The sequence below is a fragment of the Biomphalaria glabrata genome, chromosome 11 (genome assembly GCF_947242115.1).
Source record: "Biomphalaria glabrata chromosome 11, xgBioGlab47.1, whole genome shotgun sequence".
Taxonomy (NCBI): Eukaryota; Metazoa; Mollusca; class Gastropoda; family Planorbidae; genus Biomphalaria; species Biomphalaria glabrata.
The window spans coordinates 38,054,445-38,078,124 of record NC_074721.1 but is presented as its reverse complement, the minus strand read 5'-3'; the positions used below and the strand labels follow the sequence as shown (position 1 = coordinate 38,078,124).

The window sequence follows — 23,680 nt, the reverse complement described above, 5'->3', positions numbered from 1 at the left end:
AACATCCTGAGATGAAACATTCGATCATACATTTAATTACTTTTTGTTTCTTTTGATTGTTTTTTTTAAATTCAAGACTAATTCGTTTAAGCGCCCTTGCTTTCTTAGTGCCATCAGAGCATAGAATAGGTTGCCTGAATCAGCCAGGAAGGACATTGCAGAAATTAAGTCTCAAATTAGCATACACGACTAGATTAACATATTGACACGCAGTGGGCGTAATTATCCTCTTTTTTAGAAAAAACATAATTTATACGATACGATAATAATAATAGAAATTATAATTTAATAGTTTTTCTTTTCATTAGTGTTTAGATAGTGCATTCATTTGACAGGTTCCAATGTTACAACGTCAGGTTTCAGCATACTTTTAATTCACTAATAAACAAATATATCGAAATAAAATTGGGGCGTATAGTTTTAATCATTTTTCAAAGGATTTATTATATTTTTAATGCATGGTAAAAAGTGTTTCTTTAGTTACATTTGGCATTGTAAAATAAACGCACAATCTGGACACTTATAAAACCTGTTCTCACATAATTCACCGCACTCTGTTATCCTTCACATATATAAGCTGTATTTCCGAATAGCATGGGTCCGACAATACTTAAACTAGAAGTATGAAAGAACTATTGAAGTCTAGATCTATATCAACATAAGTTTCGAAACAACTGAAGTTGACTAGACTCATAGTAACATATGCAACAACAACACAAAAAATATCAATAGCAGGCTACCAGTGTTTGGGAGAGACTACAAATGGTTGAGGATCAGCTTAGACAAGGTTATGAAATGTAGGCGTGTAACTTATGTACAAAGGTAGCTGGTAGCACTAAATACAGGTAGGGCCGTGGGGAGCGGTTGTGAATAAGACTTTGGTAGGTGACCATGAATGAGATTCATTCACAGACCTATATGTACGGAGAGACTACAAATGGTTGAGGATCAGCCTAGACAAGGCTATGAAATGTAGGCGTGTAACTTATGTACAAAGGTAGCTGGTAGCACTAAATACAGGTAGGGCCGTGGGGAGCGGTTGTGAATAAGACTTTGGTAGGTGACCATGAATGAGATTCATTCACAGACCTATATGTACGAAGAGACTACAAATGGTTGAGGATCAGCTTAGACAAGGCTATGAAATGTAGGCGTGTAACTTATGTACAAAGGTAGCTGGTAGCACTAAATACAGGTAGGGCCGTGGGGAGCGGTTGTGAATAAGACTTTGGTAGGTGACCATGAATGAGATTCATTCACAGACCTATATGTACGGAGAGACTACAAATGGTTGAGGATCAGCCTAGACAAGGCTATGAAATGTAGGCGTGTAACTTATGTACAAAGGTGGCTGGTAGCACTAAATACAGGTAGGGCCGTGGGGAGCGGTTGTGAATAAGACTTTGGTAGGTGACCATGAATGAGATTCATTCACAGACCTATATGTACGAAGAGACTACAAATGGTTGAGGATCAGCTTAGACAAGGCTATGAAATGTAGGCGTGTAACTTATGTACAAAGGTAGCTGGTAGCACTAAATACAGGTAGGGCCTTGGGGAGTCTTGTAAATAAGACTTTGGTAGGTGACCATGAATGAGATTCATTCACACACCTCTATGTACGGAGAGACTACAAATGGTTGAGGATCAGCTTAGACAAGGCTATGAAATGTAGGCGTGTAACTTATGTACAAAGGTAGCTAGTAGCACTAAATACAGGTAGGGCCGTGGGGAGTGTTGTGAATAAGACTTTGGTAGGTGACCATGAATGAGATTCATTCACAGACCTATATGTACGGAGCGCCAGGACAAGGTTCAGATTCGGCCTATAATGAATATTTGTACCATTTATGTGAAACTCTGCACGCATCCTTAGATTCGGACTTAAAGGCATTGCCGTTTGTAGCATTTAGGAACAAGAAGTTTAAACATGCAATAGAAAAAAATAATACTTTAAAAAAACAAAATCAAAGCTTGTCTAAGGGAAAGAACCACTAATTACTACCATTTATCTGAAAAATACAGGGTTTAGCTCCCTTTCTACTATATAAAAGAAAATTACTTAATTAGTACTAAATGATTAACTAATTGATTAATTTTTTGATTGATTCGTGTATTGTGATCGACTATAAATAATTATGCAAAACTGCAAGTTGATCCGAGAATGGAAAGTGGGAGACAAATACGTGTCAAAACGTAATAAGGGGATTAAATCCATATATACATCTTTCATTAAGTAGAATTTATTTCCCTTATGTTGATGTCAAACAAAATAATTAATTACAAAAGAATTAATTAACTATTGTTGTTCGGGTTGATTCAAATCTTACGTTCAATGAATAATTGTGCTAAATTGTAACTTGATCCGAGGATAACAGGAAATGGGAGAAAAGAAATGTTCAAACTTTTCACCAGACAGACTGAAAGACAGACAGACAACATGAGCTGATATAAGCTTTGTAAAAAATATTTCTACTAAATTTTGACTATACTATGTTTCAAAAAGGACAATCCAAAAAAAAAAAAAGAAATTTGCGGTGTTTGAGTCGTGTCAAAGAAAATAAAGATGGGAGCACACTCTGATCATTTTCTATTAGGTTAAAATTAGAACCGTCGTGGAGACGTCAGAAATGTTTGTCAAAATTTCCCCGGAAGTCATGAACTAAAAAAAAAAAAAAGAAATGATTGCAAAGAATGTATAGCTCACAGACCTATATATGCTATATCGAGACTGGACATGAAGATCTTTTACTTACTTAGACTTAGGTCCTCCCGCGCCGTTCGGCGCATTGGGCGGCAAGCTGTCTCCATAATGATCTGTCACTGGCAATGTCTGAAGCCTCCTCCCACCTGGTGTCCACTGTTCTGAGGTCCTCCATGAAGGTGTGTCGCCAGGTAATACGAGGACGTCCCTGATTGCGCTTTCCTCGTTTTGGCTTCCATGTTATCGCAACTCTTGGTGTGCGTAATTCATTTTGACGTAGAACATGTCCCGCAAACCTCATGCGACGCTCAGTCACAACCTCACTAAGTGTTCGACTCCCAGTTCGGCATAGGATTTCCCTATTTGAGATCCGGTCTGTGTAACTGACTCCCAAAATCCGTCTCAGCCATCTTTGTTGAGCCACATTTAGTCTTTTCTCAATTTTGACAGATGACTTCCACGTCTCACATGCATATGTAGCAGTTGGAATGACGATTGTGTTGAGAAGGTGTATTTTTGTCTCGAGTCCAATGGCTTGGCTAGTCCAAATAGGCTGCAGCCTTTGGAAAATGCTCCCTGCCTTTCCTATTCGGCATGCTACATCATGGTAAGCATCTCCATCATTTGTTATGATGCTGCCAAGGTACGTGAACTTGTCCAGCTCTTCAAGCTTTGACTCGCCAAGTCTGACGGGGACACCCTTTGCCTTATATCCCACTCGCATAATTTTAGTCTTATCCAAGTTTATGCGGAGGCAAATTTTGGGTGCCTCTCTGTCTAGGCTCTCCGTCATTTCTTGAATGCATTTATTTGTAGCCCCGAGTAGTGCAACATCATCAGCAAAGTCCAAGTCCGTCAATCGGAGTTGTTCATGCCATGGAATACCAAAGGCAGTCTGGTTCATTGCTCTCCTCATTATGTAGTCGATGGCTAGGAGGAAAAGGAAGGGAGATAAGATGCACCCCTGTCTCACACCTGTCTCGATTGTAAAAATCTCTGTTGTTCCCTCTTCTGTTTTAATGCAGCAACTAGACTGACTGTAAAGGTGTCGTAGGATCTGGACGAATTTTTCTGGGAGACCGTATTCTCTAAGTCCACAAAACTGATCGTTAGCCGTTGTTGGTACTCAAGACTTTGTTCTATGATATTTCGTAAAACGAAAATCTGCTCTGTACATGATCTGCCTCTTCGGAAACCTGCTTGTTCTTCTCTGAGCCTTTCATCTACAGACTGTTGAGGCATCTCAACAAAACAGTGCTGAAAACTTTGCCTGGGACAGAGAGGAGAGTAATGCCCCTCCAGTTGTTGCAGTCTGCCAAGTTGCCCTTTTTTGGAAGCTTTACAATCATTCCCTTTTGCCAGTCCTCTGGGACTTTTGAAGTTCGCCAACAGAGATTTAAGAGATCAGTCATTCTGTTAACAATGCACTGTCCCCCATATTTTAGCATTTCTGCTGATATCATGTATAGTCCTAGTGTTTTGTTATTCTTTAGCACTGCTATGGCCATGGTAACCTCCTCAGCAGTTATTGGGTCTGTCTTGACCTTGAGATCATTGTCTGGAGAGGGGTCCTTGAATATGTAAGTTAGGTCTGGCGACAGTTGGTTAAGGGTCTCTTTAAAGTGCTCTACTCATCTTGCATCTTGTTCTTCTTTCGTTAACAAAGTTTTGCCTTGCTTGTCTTTTATTGGTGCCCCATGTCCAAACAAACAAACAACATTTAGCCACGTGATAATATTGATAAAACAATGCAGAAAAAAAACGTATCACGTGACAGTCTTTATGAATTACGTAATTTGTATGCTAGAGATGGAGAATCACGTGGCTAAATGTTGTTTGTTTACGATTGGAGAATGAGGTCCATTAAACATTGAAAATAAGTGCACTCTCGTCTAGTAATTATTATTTTGCCATTTCAGTTACATAGTCTAGAAAGATCTAAGTAATCAATATATATAAATGTACATAAGATGATTAAAATCAACAGACGCGAATTATTTTGATCTAGGATTTTCGAAACATTATATCAATAGAATCTAACAGGAAATGGTTTTATTTCATAACTTTGCGTGAATATATAGTTCTGTGATTTATAGCCCATTCTATTTTAAAACCAAAGATCATTACTTTTCTAAAAAAGAAAAGATCGATTTCCTTACAGCTTGAAAAAAAAGTTTCGAGCATAGCAATCTATATATATACATATATATATAATTATATATATATATATATATATATATATATATATAATATATATAGGTCTGTGATCTGATCATTATCGGATAAGAATTCTTTATATATATATATATATGTCTGTGATCTGATCATTATCGGATAAGAATTGGTTCCCTTTTTCAGTCTAGGTATAATCTATCTATATATATATAGGTCTGTGGTATAGCTCCTTCGTTTTGAAGAAAGGAAACAAAAAGTAGAATTTAGAGAATTGTGATCTATAGGCCAGATGATCTGTTTCTGTAGCCGACGGTTAGTGGTGTTGTTTTATGGACAGCACAACCACCAAGCATCTTTACTTTCCCTACTAATGTCAGGCACTGGCGGATCCAGAGCGGGTAGGGGCGATAGCCACCCCCCCCCACCCCTCCCACACACACTCGGCCGACCCTCTTCCCGAAGGGTGGGGGGGGGGCGGACGAATTTTAGTAAAGAAATCACACAATTTGTATACGAATTTATTACTTATGTTAATAATATGTACTAATTATTTATATTTCAACATATTTTTTAAATAATTCTCCACCCCACCCCCCAGTATGGTGGCGATTTGATTGGGTTGGGGAGGGGCGACGGCATCAATCCCTCCCCCCACCCCCACCATATATATATATATATATATATGATGAAAACGTGTTATTGATATTTTAACAGATCCTTATATTATGTCGTTCCACAGCTGGCCGATTGGGTGGGGTGGGGGGCGAATACATCTACGTCCCTTTCCAACTAAACCCTTTGAGTGGGGAGGGCGGTCCTATTTTTATGGAGAAATCATTGTTTGTAAATAAAATTAGTTGAATTAACATATAAGTTTTAAATTATGTCGCTCCCCATTCTGATATCTTTGCCGATTCGGTGATGTAGGGGGGCGTGGCGATTGCATCTACTTCCCTCCCCCCTTCTAGTCCTCTGAGTGAGGGGGGCGGTCCTATTTTCATGGAGAAATCATAGCTTGTGCAGTTGAATATGTATATAATATATGCTACATATTGATATTTGAACCTATTTAAATATTATGTCGCACCACACTTTAATCTCAAATGTTATCATTAGTAAATATAAAATAAACAGCGGGTTGTACCAGGTGGGAGGAGCGATACATAAAACCTCCCACCGCCCATCGGAAAAAGCAAAAACTTGTTCTTTTTGTATTGTAGTTAAAAATTACAAAATTTAAAAAAAAAATATGTCACTAATATAATTTATATATGCAATAAATTAAATTCTTACATCGAGTCGCCCCACCCCTATCCTTTAATGCCAAATGCAATCATAAGCAGAAATTATAAAAAGGAGCGTGTATTAATCGTTTTCACTCTTACGCCCCCTCCCCTTTCCAGACGAAAACATGACGTTTTAAAACAGAATAGCTAAGTAGAGCGAAAGAGTTTTTGTAATTTCACAGGAATTTATCATAATTATTTTTTTAAAAGACTTTGTTTTGGAAAAATTTAGAATTCAAACGAAATTTTTCACTCAATCGGATATTTTTCTATTGTAGAAATACATTTGGGACTATAGCTCACAATTTTTGCTTGAATCCTAAAAAATTCAAAAACTTTAGAGTAGGTCCACTTAAGTTCATCTCCCACTTCCGGAATGTTTTGTTTTAAGAGCTTTGAATTATAATTCTGTAACAAAAAAAAAAAGTTACAGTCTTTCGGTGGCCATCCTTAAAGCCTTAATCTAAATCTGAGGGGGCTCTTATCTTTTCAAGTAACAAATCAGTTGTATTTGCTTTGTAGTAAGGGCCTATAAATTCATATTAAAATATTTATCAAGTAAAACATTATTTAAAAGGTTCTTGAAAATTATATATTTTTGAGCGTTTAATCATTACTCTGTTGGCGTCTTATTCTGACCAAGACAAGCCTACAACAATAGGTCTCTCCTAACATGGAGATAATATTACGATAAATACGCCTAATAAAGAAATACTTACGCTACGTGAGCCTCGATTTGTCAGTCACACTTCACGACCGGTCCCGTCCCCATGTCACTTTATTTGCCTTAATTTGACCTGCCTTTCTTAAAAAGGATGAATAATGAGATGTAGATGTCAAAACAATGCGTTTCTACAATGAAGAATGCAAGATAGCGCTTGGCGGCGGGGGAGACACTAGCATGACTGTTTTATTTGGTTTTTTTTGTTTTTTTTTTTGTTTATTTATTTCTATTTCTTTTTTTTTTTGTCAGACGTGGAATCGCTGTTATCAATTCTAGTTAGCACCAGGCCTAGGCCTGACCTAGATCCGAGCCCGCACGCTAACATTAACAACACAATGACACCATTATGTTCTGGACGGTCAGGTTCACATATCAGCAAACGTAGGCAGTTGTCCAAGAATATAGACAATTATACATGAAGCATTAACCCATTTACGCGCACAAGCAGATAAAGCAGATAAAGCAGATAATGGCCAGTGTTAAGAAAGCAATAAACACTATCAGGCTTGGTGGAGTGGGATACATGTCTGCCAACAGCTGTCTCACTTGCCACTTTGCGCAGGTGAATGTCAGTTCGACCTTATCCTTAACCCAAATAACTTTTTATTTTTCGCTTTTATTTTTTTTTTTTAAATGAGTGAGGTCAATGTCCTAATGAATGAATATATTGCTCTGTTCCAACTAGATATAGTTCCCTTTCCATAAGGTTATCAGGCGTCGGCAAAAGGAAGATACGTCTATCTATCAAGGTATTCAACAAGGGAAAGAATCGTACTTGAAAGACGTGGCGGTATAAGCTGAATTACTCCTCGTCAGGAGACTGGAGCTTTGAGTGCACATAAACACAAACATCCCTTTCTTCCCTCTCCTTTTTCCCAACTGGTCCAGATAAGTGTTGGGTTCATAGAGGATTTAGAAAGCATGAAACTGGGTCAGGAAAGCTAGCGACCTGGGAGACTTTACGTCTGTTTTTTAAAGCAATGTTTTAAATGTATAACATACGAGAAGAACGTGTCGATGTGAGACCCAATCGTTAGTCAAGGACTGAACCAAGACCGTTCCTTATAAAAGGCCTCAACACTGATCTGCAACGTCACAGCATGTGGGCAGTTTAGACCAATAGCTCGTTGCCACGTTTAAGCCCTGGCGTCAAGGCATGTGACGTAACAACGAGCTATTAGTCTAATATGACCATAGGTTGTGACGTCGCAGGTCAGTGTTCACATATCGACATTCACATGCGTTCATAAATGAAACAAAATTAAATCTATTTTAAACCAAATAATAATTATCTTGATACAAAATGGGCGTATATACGAAGGCCCGGGAGGCATTGGTCCTTAGCATGAGCCTCCCCTGCTAATATAATCTTCAGTTAGTTGTTTGTTAGTTTAAGACGACCATGTGTTGCACAATGCGTTTTGTTTGACTTTACATCTGAAAAGCAACACCAGATCTATAATCAATATATAAGACTCTTGATCTTTGTATATAAATTTATACCCACTCACTTGACAATTTAAATATCTTAAGAACTTAACTTTAATACTTTAAAAGGTATTGATTATTACCCATCGGTCTGTTAGCCTGTCACTGTGTAAACAGAGTTCAGAGTCGTAGCTGGGAAAAATTTGCGACGGGCGCGGACCACACCGAATGACACACATGAGTAAAGGAAAAATGTTCCCCTTTCAGACCTTGTGATCTATAGGGCAGATGATATGTTTCTGTGGCCTACGGTTAACGAGGGTGTCATGCGGCCAGCACAACGACCAACCACCTTTACTTTTCTCCAACTAATTCCTGGGTAGACTCAGAAGCGCCCGAAGATCCCGAAATTAAAAATCCCAGTCTTCACCAGGATTCGAACCAGGGACCACAGGTTCAAAAGCCAAGCGCTTTACCGCTCAGCCACATACATAGGGAAGGTTATAAAATGTCATAAAAAGTGGAGCTTAAATAAAAAGTGGAGCTTAAATAAAATCGGAGCACATTTTACAGTTGAGTACAAATCAATGAATGTAGCAAATTAGCTCATGATATTATGCCTATAGTTGAACAAAAAAGAATAAGCCAATTAAACCAAGAGTTTATTTCTGGAAAAGTCTGTTTAGTGAAGGCAAGATGGGGTAATGAGGAGGGGGGTCACCATTAACATATCTCAGCTGGATGCATTAAACCATAACAACGTTGGCCTATATGTGTACGTATTACTACTTATGCGCTTTAATTTTGTCTTTCGCATGCGAGTATGCTTGCGTTTTTCTGTTGTTGTTTTTTAACCTAATTCACTCCTATAAAATAAATTGTATAGAGATCTTTTTACAAATCTTATATCCACTCACTTTGTCAGTCTGATAAAAAGTTTGTACACGCTATTTCTCCCGCACTCAATCTCGGATCAAGCTGAAATTTCGCAGAGTTATTTCTTTTACATGCCAACAATAGAATCAATCTAAAAAAAAACAACAAGTAGTTAATTAAATATCGGTAATTAATTATTTTCTTAGGTATCTCGAACAAGGGAAATAAGTTGTACTTGAATGTACTTGACTGAAGTGGAGGTAAAAGAGGAATTTGTCCCCTTTATATGTCGTCGCTCTAAATTGAAACAAACAATATATAACTATGATATATATATAATATATAACTTATGAAATCTTCTCTAGTCATAAGTAGAAAATGCGAAAAACATGCATTCTGCAGATCGAAAACAAACCTATTTACATGTCAGGCACCCTCCAACCTCACGGGATCAACAACCAACACACTTTTATTTAATATGCGATGGGCACTAACACTACCTCATTTTCCTGACATCACCGCCCCCTTCCGATTTACCCGCGCTTTTACACCAGCGTAGCTCATTTCTTTTCTGCCTCGATAGAGTACAACATCGGACAGATAAGTTAACTTAAGACTATTTTGTGTTAATTGTTCGTCATTTTTTTGTTTTTTTTTTTGTTTTGTAGCTGATGAAGGCCTCGTGGCCCAAACGTCCTTTGTTTAACTTGGTCCGGCATTGTTACATATATGCATGTTTTTCGTATTTTGTATACAGTCGTTTACCTTTGCAGCAGTAAATCTTTGTTTTTTTAGTCATTGGTAGTTAGTAGGGGAGTGGTTAGAGCCTCAGCCAGAGGAGAAGTGAGCCACGAGTTTGAACTCAGGTCGTTACTTTTTTTTTTTTTTTTGGTAAATGCTTTTAAAAATTAATTACGGTAAATCCACTCAGATATCTCTTTCTTCCTCCCCTCCCCTTTCCATTTACCCAACTGGTCCAGAGAAGTGATAAGATCATATCGTATTGAAAAAAAAAATTAGTAAAAATATTATTAATCGCAAAGATTTATTGTTGTTAAAAATATAATTACATGACTGATCCAAACCAATTGATACAATTACACTTCGTATAAGCGTTGGACTTTTTTTTTACCTACCTTTTACCTCTCCCTTAGTCTGTTGGACTGTTGGGGCACCAAGCAAGATTTGTCGACCGTCTTTCTCCATTCCTCCCTGTCTTTTGCCTTGTTTAGAACCTCTATCAATGGTAGGCCCGTCCATTCTTTTATGTTGTCCTCCCATCGTTTTCTCTGTCTGCCTCTTCTTCTTTTTCCTGGTACTGTTCCCTGAAGGACGGTCTTTGCGAGCCCCCGTGGATCTTGTAATGTGGCCATATATTTTAAGCTTGCGTTTCTTTACAATAGTTAGCAGGTCGTCATGGGGTCCAATCGCTGCAGTAACCCTGTCTCTAATCTCTTGGTTTGTGATGCGGTCTTTGAAAGTGGGACTACACACAATTAATACTTGACATCACCCATCAATGCAATCAATACTCGACACCACCCATCAATGCAATTAATACTCGACATTCCCCATCAATGCAATTAGTAATCGACACCGCCCATGTATTCATCAATGAAGCTGTAGAATGACGTCAGGTCGGGGGTAATATGCCCACATTTTCAGACCGAAAAACTAGAAAGTAACGAGTGGAGTTCCTCCTATGTGTGTGTCACTGCCGCATCATCCTTGAAGAGTATGTCTCTTGTTAGGGTCATTCTAAGCGTTGGTCATATTGAGTATATAATTTACCAACACGTTTGGAGCAGTGGCGTAGCTTGGGTGGGGAATAAGGGTGGGGGAGAATTTGAAAATCCTCCGGGCCTCTATTAGTGTTTTTTTACATTAAATATTAATTATTACGCAAAATGCAGGTCAGCCCCCAAGCCCCCAAATTAAGGAAAATTCCAAGCTACGTCCTTGGTTTGGAGTGGATGGTAGGTGTTTTTTTTTTTTGTAGATTTAAAAAAATAGTTGTTGTATGTATGATAAAGACTGTAGCAGCAGCTAAAGCCAGTGTCGTAGCTAGGGTGTATGATGCACAGCGCGGCAGCTCCTCAAGATGTCTCCCTCCTTTAAAAAAAAAACGAAATAGAACAGCGAAAAGAGGTTGTTGTTTTTTTTTGTTTTTTTTTCTGAACTCATGTGTATTCACGGTTAAAGTATTGCTAATTGGCAAAAAAAAAATCAATTTAATAAAAAGATTCTTCAAATAATTGTTTCTTGCTTTCTTGCTCGCAAAACTATCAATAATTTTATCGCATATAGTCACAGTTATCGCCCTTGTCAGAAATATGCAAGTAAAAACAATATTAGGTAATGAATCATCTAGCCGATATCTTTTTTTTTTCACAGAGAAAGTTTGTTCTTAGTTTGATGCCCCTCACCACTTGATGCCCCGAGCTGCCTGAAGCACTCGCATATGTCTAGCTACGCCTTTGGCTAAGGCTTAATATGTTTGTAACCTTCGGTTAATGTTGAAGCTTTTCATAAAGAAGACACGGTTACATTTTACAGTTTCCCATAATCCCATTATTTCGTCAAGGAAAGACATAACCATTTTTAAAGCTTGGGCAGCCTTTTTTAATGCAAAATTCGAAGGAGGCCATCTCTCCTGACAAAGTCAAAAGTTTTAATCAGGGCGATGAAAGGCATTCTTTGCTCTTTGCATTTTTCATGTGGATCTATCTGAGGTAGAGCTGATGATAACAGTACTGTTTATCAATTTATTTTATTCGCAGACAAAGAGGCATTTGTAGATTTAGAAGTTAAACTACTTACTTTATTCATGGTAAACCAGTCACACAAACTAAAAAACTCAAAATAGTCTAGGGGTAATAATACATGAAAGGTTACCATGGAATTCCCATATTGATGGAATTATTTTTTTATTATTATTATTATAGCTTTTATATAGCGCTACTTTCATGCTTATAGCATGCTTAGAGCGCTTTTGGTCCAGTCTCATTTGTGGACCGGTTGGGGGGGGGGGTATCTAGGAGTTGGTTTTCCGTGCTGCCTTTAGGCGCTCAGTAAACACAACCCTGCCCGAGTCGGGTGTCGAACCTCGGGCCCTCTTCTAGGTAGCCAAGCCAAGTTCAAGTTCAAGCGCACGACCACGCTTCCCAAGTGAAGTGAAACATTAGAGTTTATTAAAAGAAATATTTACTAATCAAACAAAACATAAAAACTATAATGCTATTTAACGTTAGTTATGTTAATATTAGAATGTGCATACTTTGCTTGGGATCCCTCAGCTCAAGAAAACATAAAGAAACTAGAACAAATACAAAATAGAGCAGTGAGATTTATAACAAACGAATATTCTATTTTGATTAATTAATAAAATCACTAAACTTAAACACTTCAGGACAGAAGAATAAAAAGTAAAGTAGCTATGGGCCTAATATATAAAACACTATAAACCATAATTTACAAATATAAAATCAAAACCTAATGAAATACTCAGAAAGACACAAAGATAGAGGCACTTTTTCTATATTCCAAACGCTAGATAACTGTTATACAAATCCTTTTTTTTTCCTAGTGTCAATAGAGAATGGAATAGGTTGCCCGAATCAGCTACAATGATCAACGACTTAACCGAGTTTAGGTCATTGATTAACATGCATGACAAGATTAGGTAAACACAAGATGAGTAGGCCTACTAATTATCTCCTTTTTTTTTTTAATTACCTCTGTAATATGTAAGATAAGATAACTAATTATTATATATTATTATTTTGTATTCTGATATACAAATCTGTGTGGGTCATCAACTTTAAGAGTATGGAACCATATTATATAGTTAAATCGTGACCGGGGGGGGGGGGGCGGACATAGGTATTCCAGGTCGGATTTCAGTAAGCGTTTTATATATCTGTAACTACGAGTCAAAGAATTTTGTATTGGCCCCAAAAAAAAAAGTTAACTTTATTTTGCTTATATATCCTATTATTAATTTAGAGTATATTCAGTCTACGGTATTTAGGGAGTATTTTAAATTTCTCGCCCGAGGCAAAGACGCTAAAGAGACAACAGACCTTTTTTGAAGTAACGTCTGTATTATATAAGGTAAGATAAGATAATACATTACAAGTTTACGCGTTTACGCGTACATGTATTCACATTTAATTCATAAGTTTGAACTTTCTTTTAATCTGGCATAATTTAAGTCTGGTGCCACCTGGCCTACGGAAGTACTTGTTTCCAAGATGTCGGAACGCTACAGTTTTTCATTGACTACTTTTAGGTCTGTTTTTATTTTATTTTAGAAAATAAATTACAACGTAAACACGCTAATTTTGTTTATAATAAAAATGGTGGTTTACTAAAAAATTATCTTTTTTTTTCATTTTAGCACTTTTATTATTTTGAATTATCTTTCGATAAAGTGTTGTTCATAAATGTATTATAATGTTTTCTGTTGATTGTTTTCAAATGCGCGCAGTCACTGTCGTCAGTCAGTGTGAGTGTGTACTAACAGTAGGGTAACTCAACTGTGCATGTTAACTTTAACAGTTAATTGTTACTCTAGATTTAGATCTAGTAGTGTATTATCATGAAATTTATGTTATGACTGTCAGTACACCGTTGACTGACAAATTCAAGATTAGATCAAATCAGACTATCATAATCAGACTGTAACACTACGCAAGTTGAAGTTACTTTTACTAACTTTTAGTTACTAATTACTAACACACTCTAGACTCTAGTGACTCTGGAGTCAAGTCAAAGTCACAATAACTTGAGTAAGTCAATAACTAACCACTAACAGTGACTCTGTTTTACAATTTACTGCCTTTACAGAGTTTACTAATCTTTCTAGAGTATTTGGACTACTTCTAGAGTCTAGACTAGTCACTATATTCACTATATATATTAGGTACTTCGATAAAAATTTCAAAATGATCACAATGCAATGGAACCTATTTAGTTAGATAGGGCTTGAGAAATGCTTTCCAATGATACCAATTTTATATTGCTGAGTTAATTGTGAGGGAAGTTATTAAATTTTTAGTGACCAAAAATGAGCCTTCTTTAGCCTTTGTAAATAAAAAAAAAATCTGTGACCGAAACAACTGACAGTTGAACTTAAATTAACTGTATTATAAAAAGTCTTAAAGATATGGGGTTGAAACTTCACACTCTTTTACATTAACCAGTATTCTGTTAAAATAAATTTAAAAAATAAGACCAAGCAATAAAATCTTTGAAAAAAGTGAATTAATATATAAAAAAAAGCCTTCGACAAAAAATAAAAATATATGTGATTTTGTCATCATATGAGCCCAAAAATCACAAATAAAACAAATCAGAGATCTGTATTGTGTTTTATTTTGTTTAATTATAATTCTACTGTATTTAAATAGCTATTTATATGGATCAAATAGATAATTCTTATAAATTATAAATGAAAATAGCACTGCGCAGAAAAATATTTCCTAAAATTTAATGACTATAAGTTATATAAACTTCATAAAAAAACAGTTTTAACCTTTTTGTAGAGCACTGGCAATTAATCATTTTAAAATGCCTTAATTTAAATGCTTTAAAAATTAGATTGTAAATGAAAAATTTCTTGCTTCGGATAATAAAATAAAAAAGAAACCTTGCGATTTTTTTAGAAGTTATTAAAAGATTTTTTACTTGAATTTTTGTGCAATAATAGCTCATCATTTTAAAAATATAATGTACTCATTTATTAACTATTAATTTACATGTATATTAATAGAAAAAAACAACACACAGAAAAACAAATTAATTATTAGTTCGCTGAGCTAAAAATATGAAAAAAAAATTGTAATATTTAATATTATTTTTTAAAGTAATTAAACTTTTACTTTAAAATTTGCAGAGATTACAAATTCATTATAATAAAGACACATTCCCTCTCCATAATCTAGCATTCAAACACTATAAAAGTTAATCTAAATGAAAAATTCCTATGTGTGCTTCTAAAAATAGCTCGTGCTAGACAGAAATTGACCATTTCCAGTATATCACAGTGTTGGTTGTTACAAAAAATAGATTTTTACCATCAACTTTGAAAATTAATATCTAAAGAGTGCGCCAAGCTACAAAGTTCAAACTTAGCACATATTAACATGCTAAATTCAATAGAATTAGTGAGATTGTTGTAACCATAAACACTTTTATTTTATTTAAAAAAGAAAATTTTACCCTTCTTTGTCTTTGTTAATTTTAATATCAAATATCTTTAAAGTGCGCCAAGAGAATTTAATGAGATTTGAAATATACACATTTCATAATATGATAAATTATTGTAGCAAACAGCATTGTTGTAACTTTTATAGGAAAAAATGTCAACTTTCACATAAACTTTTGTTAAGAAAAATGAAACAGATTGGCTTCAAAAGCAAATAAAAATTATCTCTGATATCTTATGTTTACAAAAAGTAATCATAATTAGTCCTCAAATCAAATACAATATGCTAAAACTTTGATGGAAATGACCACCCCTAAAAAAAGGGTAAAATGTGCTGACACACTTTTCAGCCATTTTTTGGGAGGAAAAAAAAATGGATCTAGGTCAGTTTATCGAAGTACCTATATAAATAAATCTATTCTGATTACTTAAATTACTAGAAAAAAGTTTATTAACTAGTAGAGTAGATCTAGTGACAATCTAGTCTAATAGAAACCCCAACTCTACTCATCCGCTACTGACTCAAGTCTACTCTAGATTAGAGTTTAGTCTTTTAATAGTCTTGACTGCAGTCAATCTAGATTCTTGATCTATAGACCTACTATATATTAAAATATACTGGTATATATATATATATATATATATATACATTTCAGTAATTTTGATTTGTTACAATTAAATTTATAATAATAATGCATTACATTTTACATAAACATTACACTGAGATCATGTATAATCTAGGGTCTAGAATCTAGACTACAACTCGAGGTCTAAGTTGTGTTACGATTTAGAGAAGCTAGTCACTCAGCCTGCATTACAACTGTGAACTTATTATGATATATTTGCCCTCACTAGCTAGATTATAGTTCTAGAATCAAGCACTTAATCTTTCTAAGATCTAAAACTGAAAAAAAAAAATGTCCAGAGTAGTGCTATTAATACTAATAGCAAGTCCAGTTCTGTTTGCACCATGGGAAACCAAAGACAGTTTGTTTCCTGCTTTTTTGTCTTCATTACATACTTGATTGCTATAAGGAAGAAGAATGAGGATGAGGTTCTGGTGTATGAACTCTGGATGTTGTTAAACTCTGTTATTCATCTATAATCTATATCATCTATTCTGCAGCAGCTCGGTTTGCAATACAGATGTAGTGTTGAATCTGAACAAATTGTTGAGTGACGCTATAGTCCCTTGTTATTTTCCATTGTAAATTATAATGAACGCTTCCAAAAGCTTTTTTCTAAATCCATAAACTGATCGTAAGCTATAATTGGTATTTGTTTTTTCGCAGAAAAATTTGTTCAGCTCTTATTTTCAGTCTCTTCGGAAGCCATACTGTTCTTCAGCGAGCATTTCATCTAAAGCCTGTAGTAATCTTCTCAGTAGAACATTACTACAAACTTAGCCTCCCAGGTTGTATCACTTGACCAGTTTGTCCTTTTTTGGGTAGCTTTATGACGACTCACTTAAGCCAGTTCCAGACTCTTCGAAGCACATTTTGAGATCAATCATTCTGTAAATGAAATTTTTTTCCTCCCTGTTTGAGCATTTGTGCTGAAATCAAGTCTAGTCGTGGCGCTTTGTTGTTTTTTTTTTTTAGTAGCTCTATAACCACAGAAACTTCAATTTTTGTGATTGGCCTTGCCCTTAGCTCTAAGTCATCGTCTGGGAGAATTTTTGAATGTTGAGGGAGGGGGGCAGTTGATTGCGGTCTCCTTCTGCCCGTCTTTCCCCCTGTTCTTCTTTTGTTAGTAGTGGTTTGTCTTGGATAGATGCACAGTTCCACTCATTGTTATGATGATGTCATCCATTTTTAGCAACTCCTTGTTCAAGTGCTTCTTGACCTTCTGTTCCAGCCAGTCTTATTCATCTCGCTGGCAATGTCTCTTTACTTTCAGGAAGAGCTTGATGAGAAATTAAAAAAAAAACAACAACTAAAGCTCTATAATATGACTTCATAAATGATTTCTGTGGCATTTTACGTATGTCTCGAGAGACAATCTTTTCCCTTTGCAACTTCTTGTGTGACTAAAGAGGCCAATCCTTGATACACAGCTGCAGACACATGTTGTAATCACCAGAGGCTGAAAAAATTAGTAGTCATATTCTACATTTTTTAGACGGTCGCATTAGTGGACAGAGCATAAATATAATAAACACATTTAATATTTACATTGTGACTGCATATCTAATTTTCAGCTAATTTTAGTATTATTATTATTACAGCCCATCGGGCAAGCTGGTACAAATTGAGTATGCCTTGGCTGCTGTTGGCGCTGGGGCACCATCTGTTGGAATCAAAGGTAATAAGTTTGTTTTTATTTGGGGAGGGGGGGGGCCTGATGATCATACACATCTTTTTAAAGTTTGGATGTTAATATTTTAATTTCATTGCAGTGAAGGGGTGGGGTGGCATCTATACAGCAGCTTAGAAAAACAGAGACAATGACAGAAAGAAAATTTAAACATTTTATTGCATATTTTTTCTAGTCATCCCTGTAATATGTTTTTAATACTTTAAATAAGATAGAATAAAATTATTGCTTGCTTTAAAGAATTTCACAGTTGTGTGTGTGTTTTAAATAAACAAAAAGAAAAAAACATGTTTAGTTTAGCAATTGGTACTTTAAGTTTAAAACTCATGTTGAAAGACGTTTTAACACCACCACTGTACAGATTTTTCTCTAATTTCCAAAATGACATATAATATATTATGCTTTTAGTACTTGATAACTTCATGCACCAGAATAACCAAAACTTGTTATTGACCTACATGTTTAAAGATTGCAAATGTCTGCCTGTGTGTTTGCATTGAATTTGTGTCCTTTTACATGAATAGTTTCTTAAAATTTGCAATGACCATGATCTAGACATGTAAACTGGTGTAGGCTTAAATTGCGCCTCCCCCCCCCCCCCCCCCCCTTCCCCAATTTTTATTTTTTTAAACCATTCTGCTTATTGAAATAAATCATTCTTATCGTTGAGGTTGTTTTTTTTTTTAATGCTCTAGCCACCAATGGCGTTGTTCTGGCCACAGAGAAGAAACAAAAATCTGTCCTTTATGATGAGCACAGTATACACAAGATAGAACAAGTGACTAGAGGCATAGGCATGGTGTACAGCGGCATGGGACCTGACTTCAGGTAAGTGGCCTAGGGCATATCATGGAATTGATAGTGATTTTTTAGAAATGTTAAAGGAAACGTAGACTTATATCCTCCTGAGTCATTTTGTGCATTAGACAGTAAGATATGCCCACAGAAATCAATCTGCATCAATGTTTGCAATCTCTTCCTAACTGGAGTCTACTTTCTGGAGATACTCCAAGAAGGTGCTGCATCATTTTCTTACGGCATTTTCATGAATTGGCTTTTACAGACTGGCTCAACCTTGTATTCTGATCATGGTCATTTCTTTCAGATACATTTCAAAACAAAATAATTTGGTCAGTTTATAGCTAACAAGGAAACTCTGTAACACAGAAATATTTGTGTTGACATAGCTGTTGTTTATTCTGTCTGAAATCAACATTTTCTTTTAAACTCTATTAACCAAGTTGTATGTATATATATTAGAAATGTGTGAACTGCTTTACAATGTCAACAATGACCTATGTTCCAGGGTGCTGACAAGGCGTGCCAGAAAACTAGCCTCACAATACTTTCTAACGTATCAAGAACAAATCCCTGTGGATCAGCTGGTTCAAAAAGTGGCCAATGTTATGCAAGAGTTCACACAGTCTGGGTATGTTAAAGCACTGATTTTCTGTCAAAGATTATTCCTAAATGTTTGTATTTGTATAACATTGCATTGTCCACATTTTGTTCGACCTAAAATTATCTTGTTGTTGTAACAACACAATTTATCAAATGAATTTGGCTTAAAATTTCAGCTCACTTGATCTAAAAATGTTTTTGTAAGTTATTGTTTTACTACAATTCTATTTTTTTTTTATTGACAGAGGTGTCAGGCCTTTTGGCGTTTCTCTTTTGCTAGCTGGCTGGAATCATGATGAAGGCAAACCCTACCTCTATCAATGTGATCCTTCTGTAAGTGAAAACTTTAAACCTTGGGTCGGGGTGCTAAAAATTACCATAATTAATTTTTTTTTTCATTTTTATTTAATGTTAGCAGATTTCTGTAAGAGTTCAAAGTCTTTTAAAGTTATGTACATATGACACCTTCATAGTAAATGGTTTTCAACATTGCATTTATGGAGAAGTATTCGTGTGAGCTTTCCAGCCTGTCTTACTTTACTTCAAAAAAGATGATTATGTCCTATGAGTCATGCATATTAACCAGTGACTTAAATTCTGCCAAGTCACTGGTTTTCCTGGCTAGCTCAGGCAACCCATTCCATGCTCTAATAGCGCTAGGGAAGAAAGAGCATTTGTACAGATATGTCCTAGCATATGGGACGAGGAATGTGTCTTTATCTTTGTGTCTTACCGAGTATTTTATTAAATTTTGTATTTGAAGATTATGGTCAGTGTTTTGTTTATAATTGCTACTTTACTTTTATGTCTTCTATCCTGAAGGCTTTCTAAATTTAGTGATTTTACTAAAGGTGTTACTCTAGTCAAATGGGAATATTTGTTTGTTATGAATCTCACTGCTATATTTTGTGTCTGTTCCAGTTTCTTAATGTTTTCTTGAATTGAGGGGTCCCAAACAGAGGATGCATATCCTATTATTGGCATAACCAAAGTTAATAACATTTTAGTTTTATGTTCTTATTTGATTTTTTAGAAATTTCTTTTAATAAACCCTAATGCTTTGTTTGGGTTTTCTGATGGTTTCATCAGTGTGGGGATTCCATGATAGTTTTTTATTTATTATAACACCTAGGTATTTATGTGTTTTTAGTCTGTGTTACTGGTTTACCATGAATAAGATAAGTGGAATTTGTTTTAGTTTTTTTTCTTAACAGCTGACATTTTTCTGGGTGGAAAGACATGCTCCAATTCAATTCCCATTTCTGTAATTCATCTAATTCTCTGTGTAAAATTTCTGTATCTTGTGTTGTTTTTATTGTTCTATATATTATGCAATTGTCTGCAAATAATCTGACTTTTGTTCCTGAACTAATGCAATTTGGTAAATCATTTATGTAAATTAAAAATAGTAGTGGACCTAAGACTGTTCCTTGAGGTACACCTGAGTTTACTGTTATTGGTGTTGATTTAGAGCCATTTATTATTTCATTTTGTTCTCTCCCTATCAGAAAATCTTTAATCCACTGATGCAATAGACCATCAGTGGCAAAATATTTTAATTTTTTTTAGCAAATTATGGTGGTGAACTTTGTCAAAAGTCTTGGAAAAATCTAGAAAGATAGCATCTATTTGTTCACTATAATCTAAACCTTTTGAAAAATCATCAATTAGTCCTATTAGTTGTGTTTCACATGATCTATATTTCCTAAAGTCATATTGGAATGGAGTAAGGACATTTTGTTTGTCTAAGTGGTTTATGATGTTTCTACATATTATGTGTTCTAGGATTTTACATGTGATACTGGTCTGTAGTTTCCTGGGTCAGATTTTTCTCCTTTTTTAAATCAGGGGAAAGGGGGGGGGGGGAAATATCATTAGCTTCTTTCCAGTCCCTTGGTAGTCTGCCCTGGTTAAGAGATGAACACTGATGCTAGGTCATTGCTTAGTTCTTTGAGTTATCTAGCTGGAATACCATCAGGTATTCAAGCATTCAAGACTTTCAGCTCAAGTTAAATCTAAAATTTAAATAGCCTGTGTCCAGCTCAGTATATGCAATCCAGCAGTTCAGTGTTGTTTATATCATAGTAAAAAGCTAAAAACTTTTTCAAATTGTGACTATAGTACAATGGCAATAGAGTGCTTTGCATTTAACTGTGAAGAGGTATTACTAACATCAGCTGGCTGGCTCTTAAGTTCTTTTAACAGACATATCACCAATAAAAGGCATAAAAGCTGTGTTGAAATGTATCAACTGTTCAATTTTCAAAAGGGGATACAATCTGAGTTGTCTTTTACAATGTTGTCAGTGTGCAATCTCTATTCTATAAGGTTATAACTATTACACCTATTTCTTAACTAATTTACTGTCAAGTTCAACATACATCTTATGTGGTGCATTACCTATTTCACAGTTGTTAGTAGAGTATTAATTGTATTACCTACTGAAGTGGAAACAGATCTACTAGTTATGATTTGTTTGGGTTTTTTGTTTACTGCTTCATATTTTTTTTTAAAGTTTTTTTAATATTTTGTTTATCTGCAGGGGGCACATTTTGCTTGGAAAGCCACTGCCATGGGCAGGAATCATGTCAATGGAAAAACATTTTTAGAAAAAAGGTAACAATTTATAAATAGAAATGTTTTTTTATGTTACTTTTTTTTAAAAACTGAAACATTTGATGGGGGTCACCTCTTTCTTGTCGTACTTATTTTTCGTGGGAAATTATTCTTCCATTTTGAAAAAGGCTATTTTTATGTCAGTGTAGTCGGTCCAGCTTTTATTGTAGATGTTTATAAAGCATAAATGAAATATTCTCTTAAAGGTATTGAAACAAAATAAAAACTCGCATTACTTTGCGTCTTTCTGTCACTTATCTCCTTGCCTTCAACTAGAAGAATCAGATATTGGGTTAGTCATCTGAACACTACCCCTCTCACCATCAACATTGTGAGAAGGCTGAAGAAGAACCTCCTCTGCAATCATTGGCCTCCTTCAGTCGTAGAACGACTATGGTTCATCTCAGAGCACACTTCCTCATGTGGCTGTGGAGCCCTATTTTGGAGAGACACTCCCGGCCACAGATAGCGCAGGTTAAGGTGGCTTTTGCTTCGGTGGTAGAGGAGCTGGCCGTTTTTTGGATTGTACGTTTTTCTTCCTGAGCTGAGACCCATGTACTTTCACTGTCCATACCTTTTTGATCACTGTCTCTCTCCATCTATTGCGGTCTAGAGCTATGTCTTCCCAATTGTCAGTATTGATGTTCACTGATTTGAGGTCACGTTTTATTACACCTCTGCTATGGACTCGTAATTACATTGGAACTTTTTCAGGTCAATAGGTGCTTGTTCCACTCAAATACTCCTTAAGAAGTCCACATTCTATTGTGTTTTCATCAATTAGCCTCTTGTATACTTTAAAAAAGTCATAGCGGAACAAAAATATCAATGGATAGAACTGGATTTAAATTTAAAAGTAAAATGGTTGTAGCAGAATTCTTTCATTACAATTTCTTATTTAGATTTACTCATCATGATTTCAGAGTTTATTAACTCTGACTTTGTTCTTTTACCATTCCACATTTGTTTTCCTTCTTCGTTATTATCATATAGCCTTTTATTAGATTAGCTCTATGTTTACCTCAGCATAATCTTATAATTGGTACTCACTTATTGCATATCTACACATGCTTTGCTTTGTTCCAACAGATACAGTGACAATCTCGAGTTAGAGGATGCTGTTCACACAGCTATACTCACCTTGAAAGAAAGTTTTGAAGGCCAGATGACGGAGGACAATATAGAGATCGGTATCGGTGACGTCAACGGCTTCCGTCGTCTTTCGCCCTCAGAGATCAAGGATTACCTGGCATCAGTTTCCTAACCTGACACTGTTCAAAGTGTTGTTTTTTTTTAAACAAGTCTGAATTTAATTCACATGGAATTATGTGTTATTATTACTCATTAAAACAATGTTTCACCAATTTTGTCAGTTTCCTGTTTTGTTTCTGACTGGGTTTTATGAGGGTACAGTTTTAGCCAAAATGTTGAACTAATGCTAACCAGCAAATAGGATTTCTGCCTGTTTAGGAGGTATGTGCTTTGGATTGCATCTCTTCTCCCTAACCCTGGGGTTCAAGAGTTTGAATCCCTGCATGCTTCTGTCCAGCATAAGGGTTGAGCTAGATCACGTTGACCTGAAGGTCTGTCTGAGACGTACAAGCAGAACTATTGTTTTAATTACCGTCATTTCTAGCTTACACTGTATTGAAGGAAATGAAAGTACAGAAGTCAAAGCAAGTCCTTTTGGTGTAAACAGGAATGGAGTCTTTGGGTTGATGTTTGTTATGAGTTGGCCAGACAGTAGCAGGGTGTACATGAAACATTAGTTAACAGGTACAGAACTATAATTTCTTGTCATCAGATTGTAAGGCTTACAATGTGAGGGTCAGGGGGGATTTTTTGTTTAATATATAATACCAAACAAAAAAAAAAGATGTTTTTTTTTCTTTGTAATTGTCCTAGGAGATGAGTCTAAGAATTTGAACTGTCAGGCTTGCCTCCAT

The 23,680-nt window shown here is 35.5% G+C and overlaps 1 protein-coding gene across 1 annotated transcript; it reads left to right on the top strand.

The window, feature by feature from the left end:
• The first annotated feature begins 13,326 nt into the window (after nt 1–13,326).
• Nucleotides 13,327–23,098, top strand: LOC106065905 (proteasome subunit alpha type-2-like). Its single transcript, XM_056004880.1, has 7 exons — nt 13,327–13,484; nt 17,629–17,705; nt 18,413–18,545; nt 19,024–19,146; nt 19,364–19,451; nt 21,661–21,734; nt 22,824–23,098. The coding sequence occupies exons 1-7, from the start codon at nt 13,447–13,449 to the stop codon at nt 22,996–22,998; spliced, it is 708 nt and encodes a 235-aa protein (XP_055860855.1). The 5' UTR covers nt 13,327–13,446; the 3' UTR covers nt 22,999–23,098.
• Nucleotides 23,099–23,680: the final 582 nt, after the last annotated feature.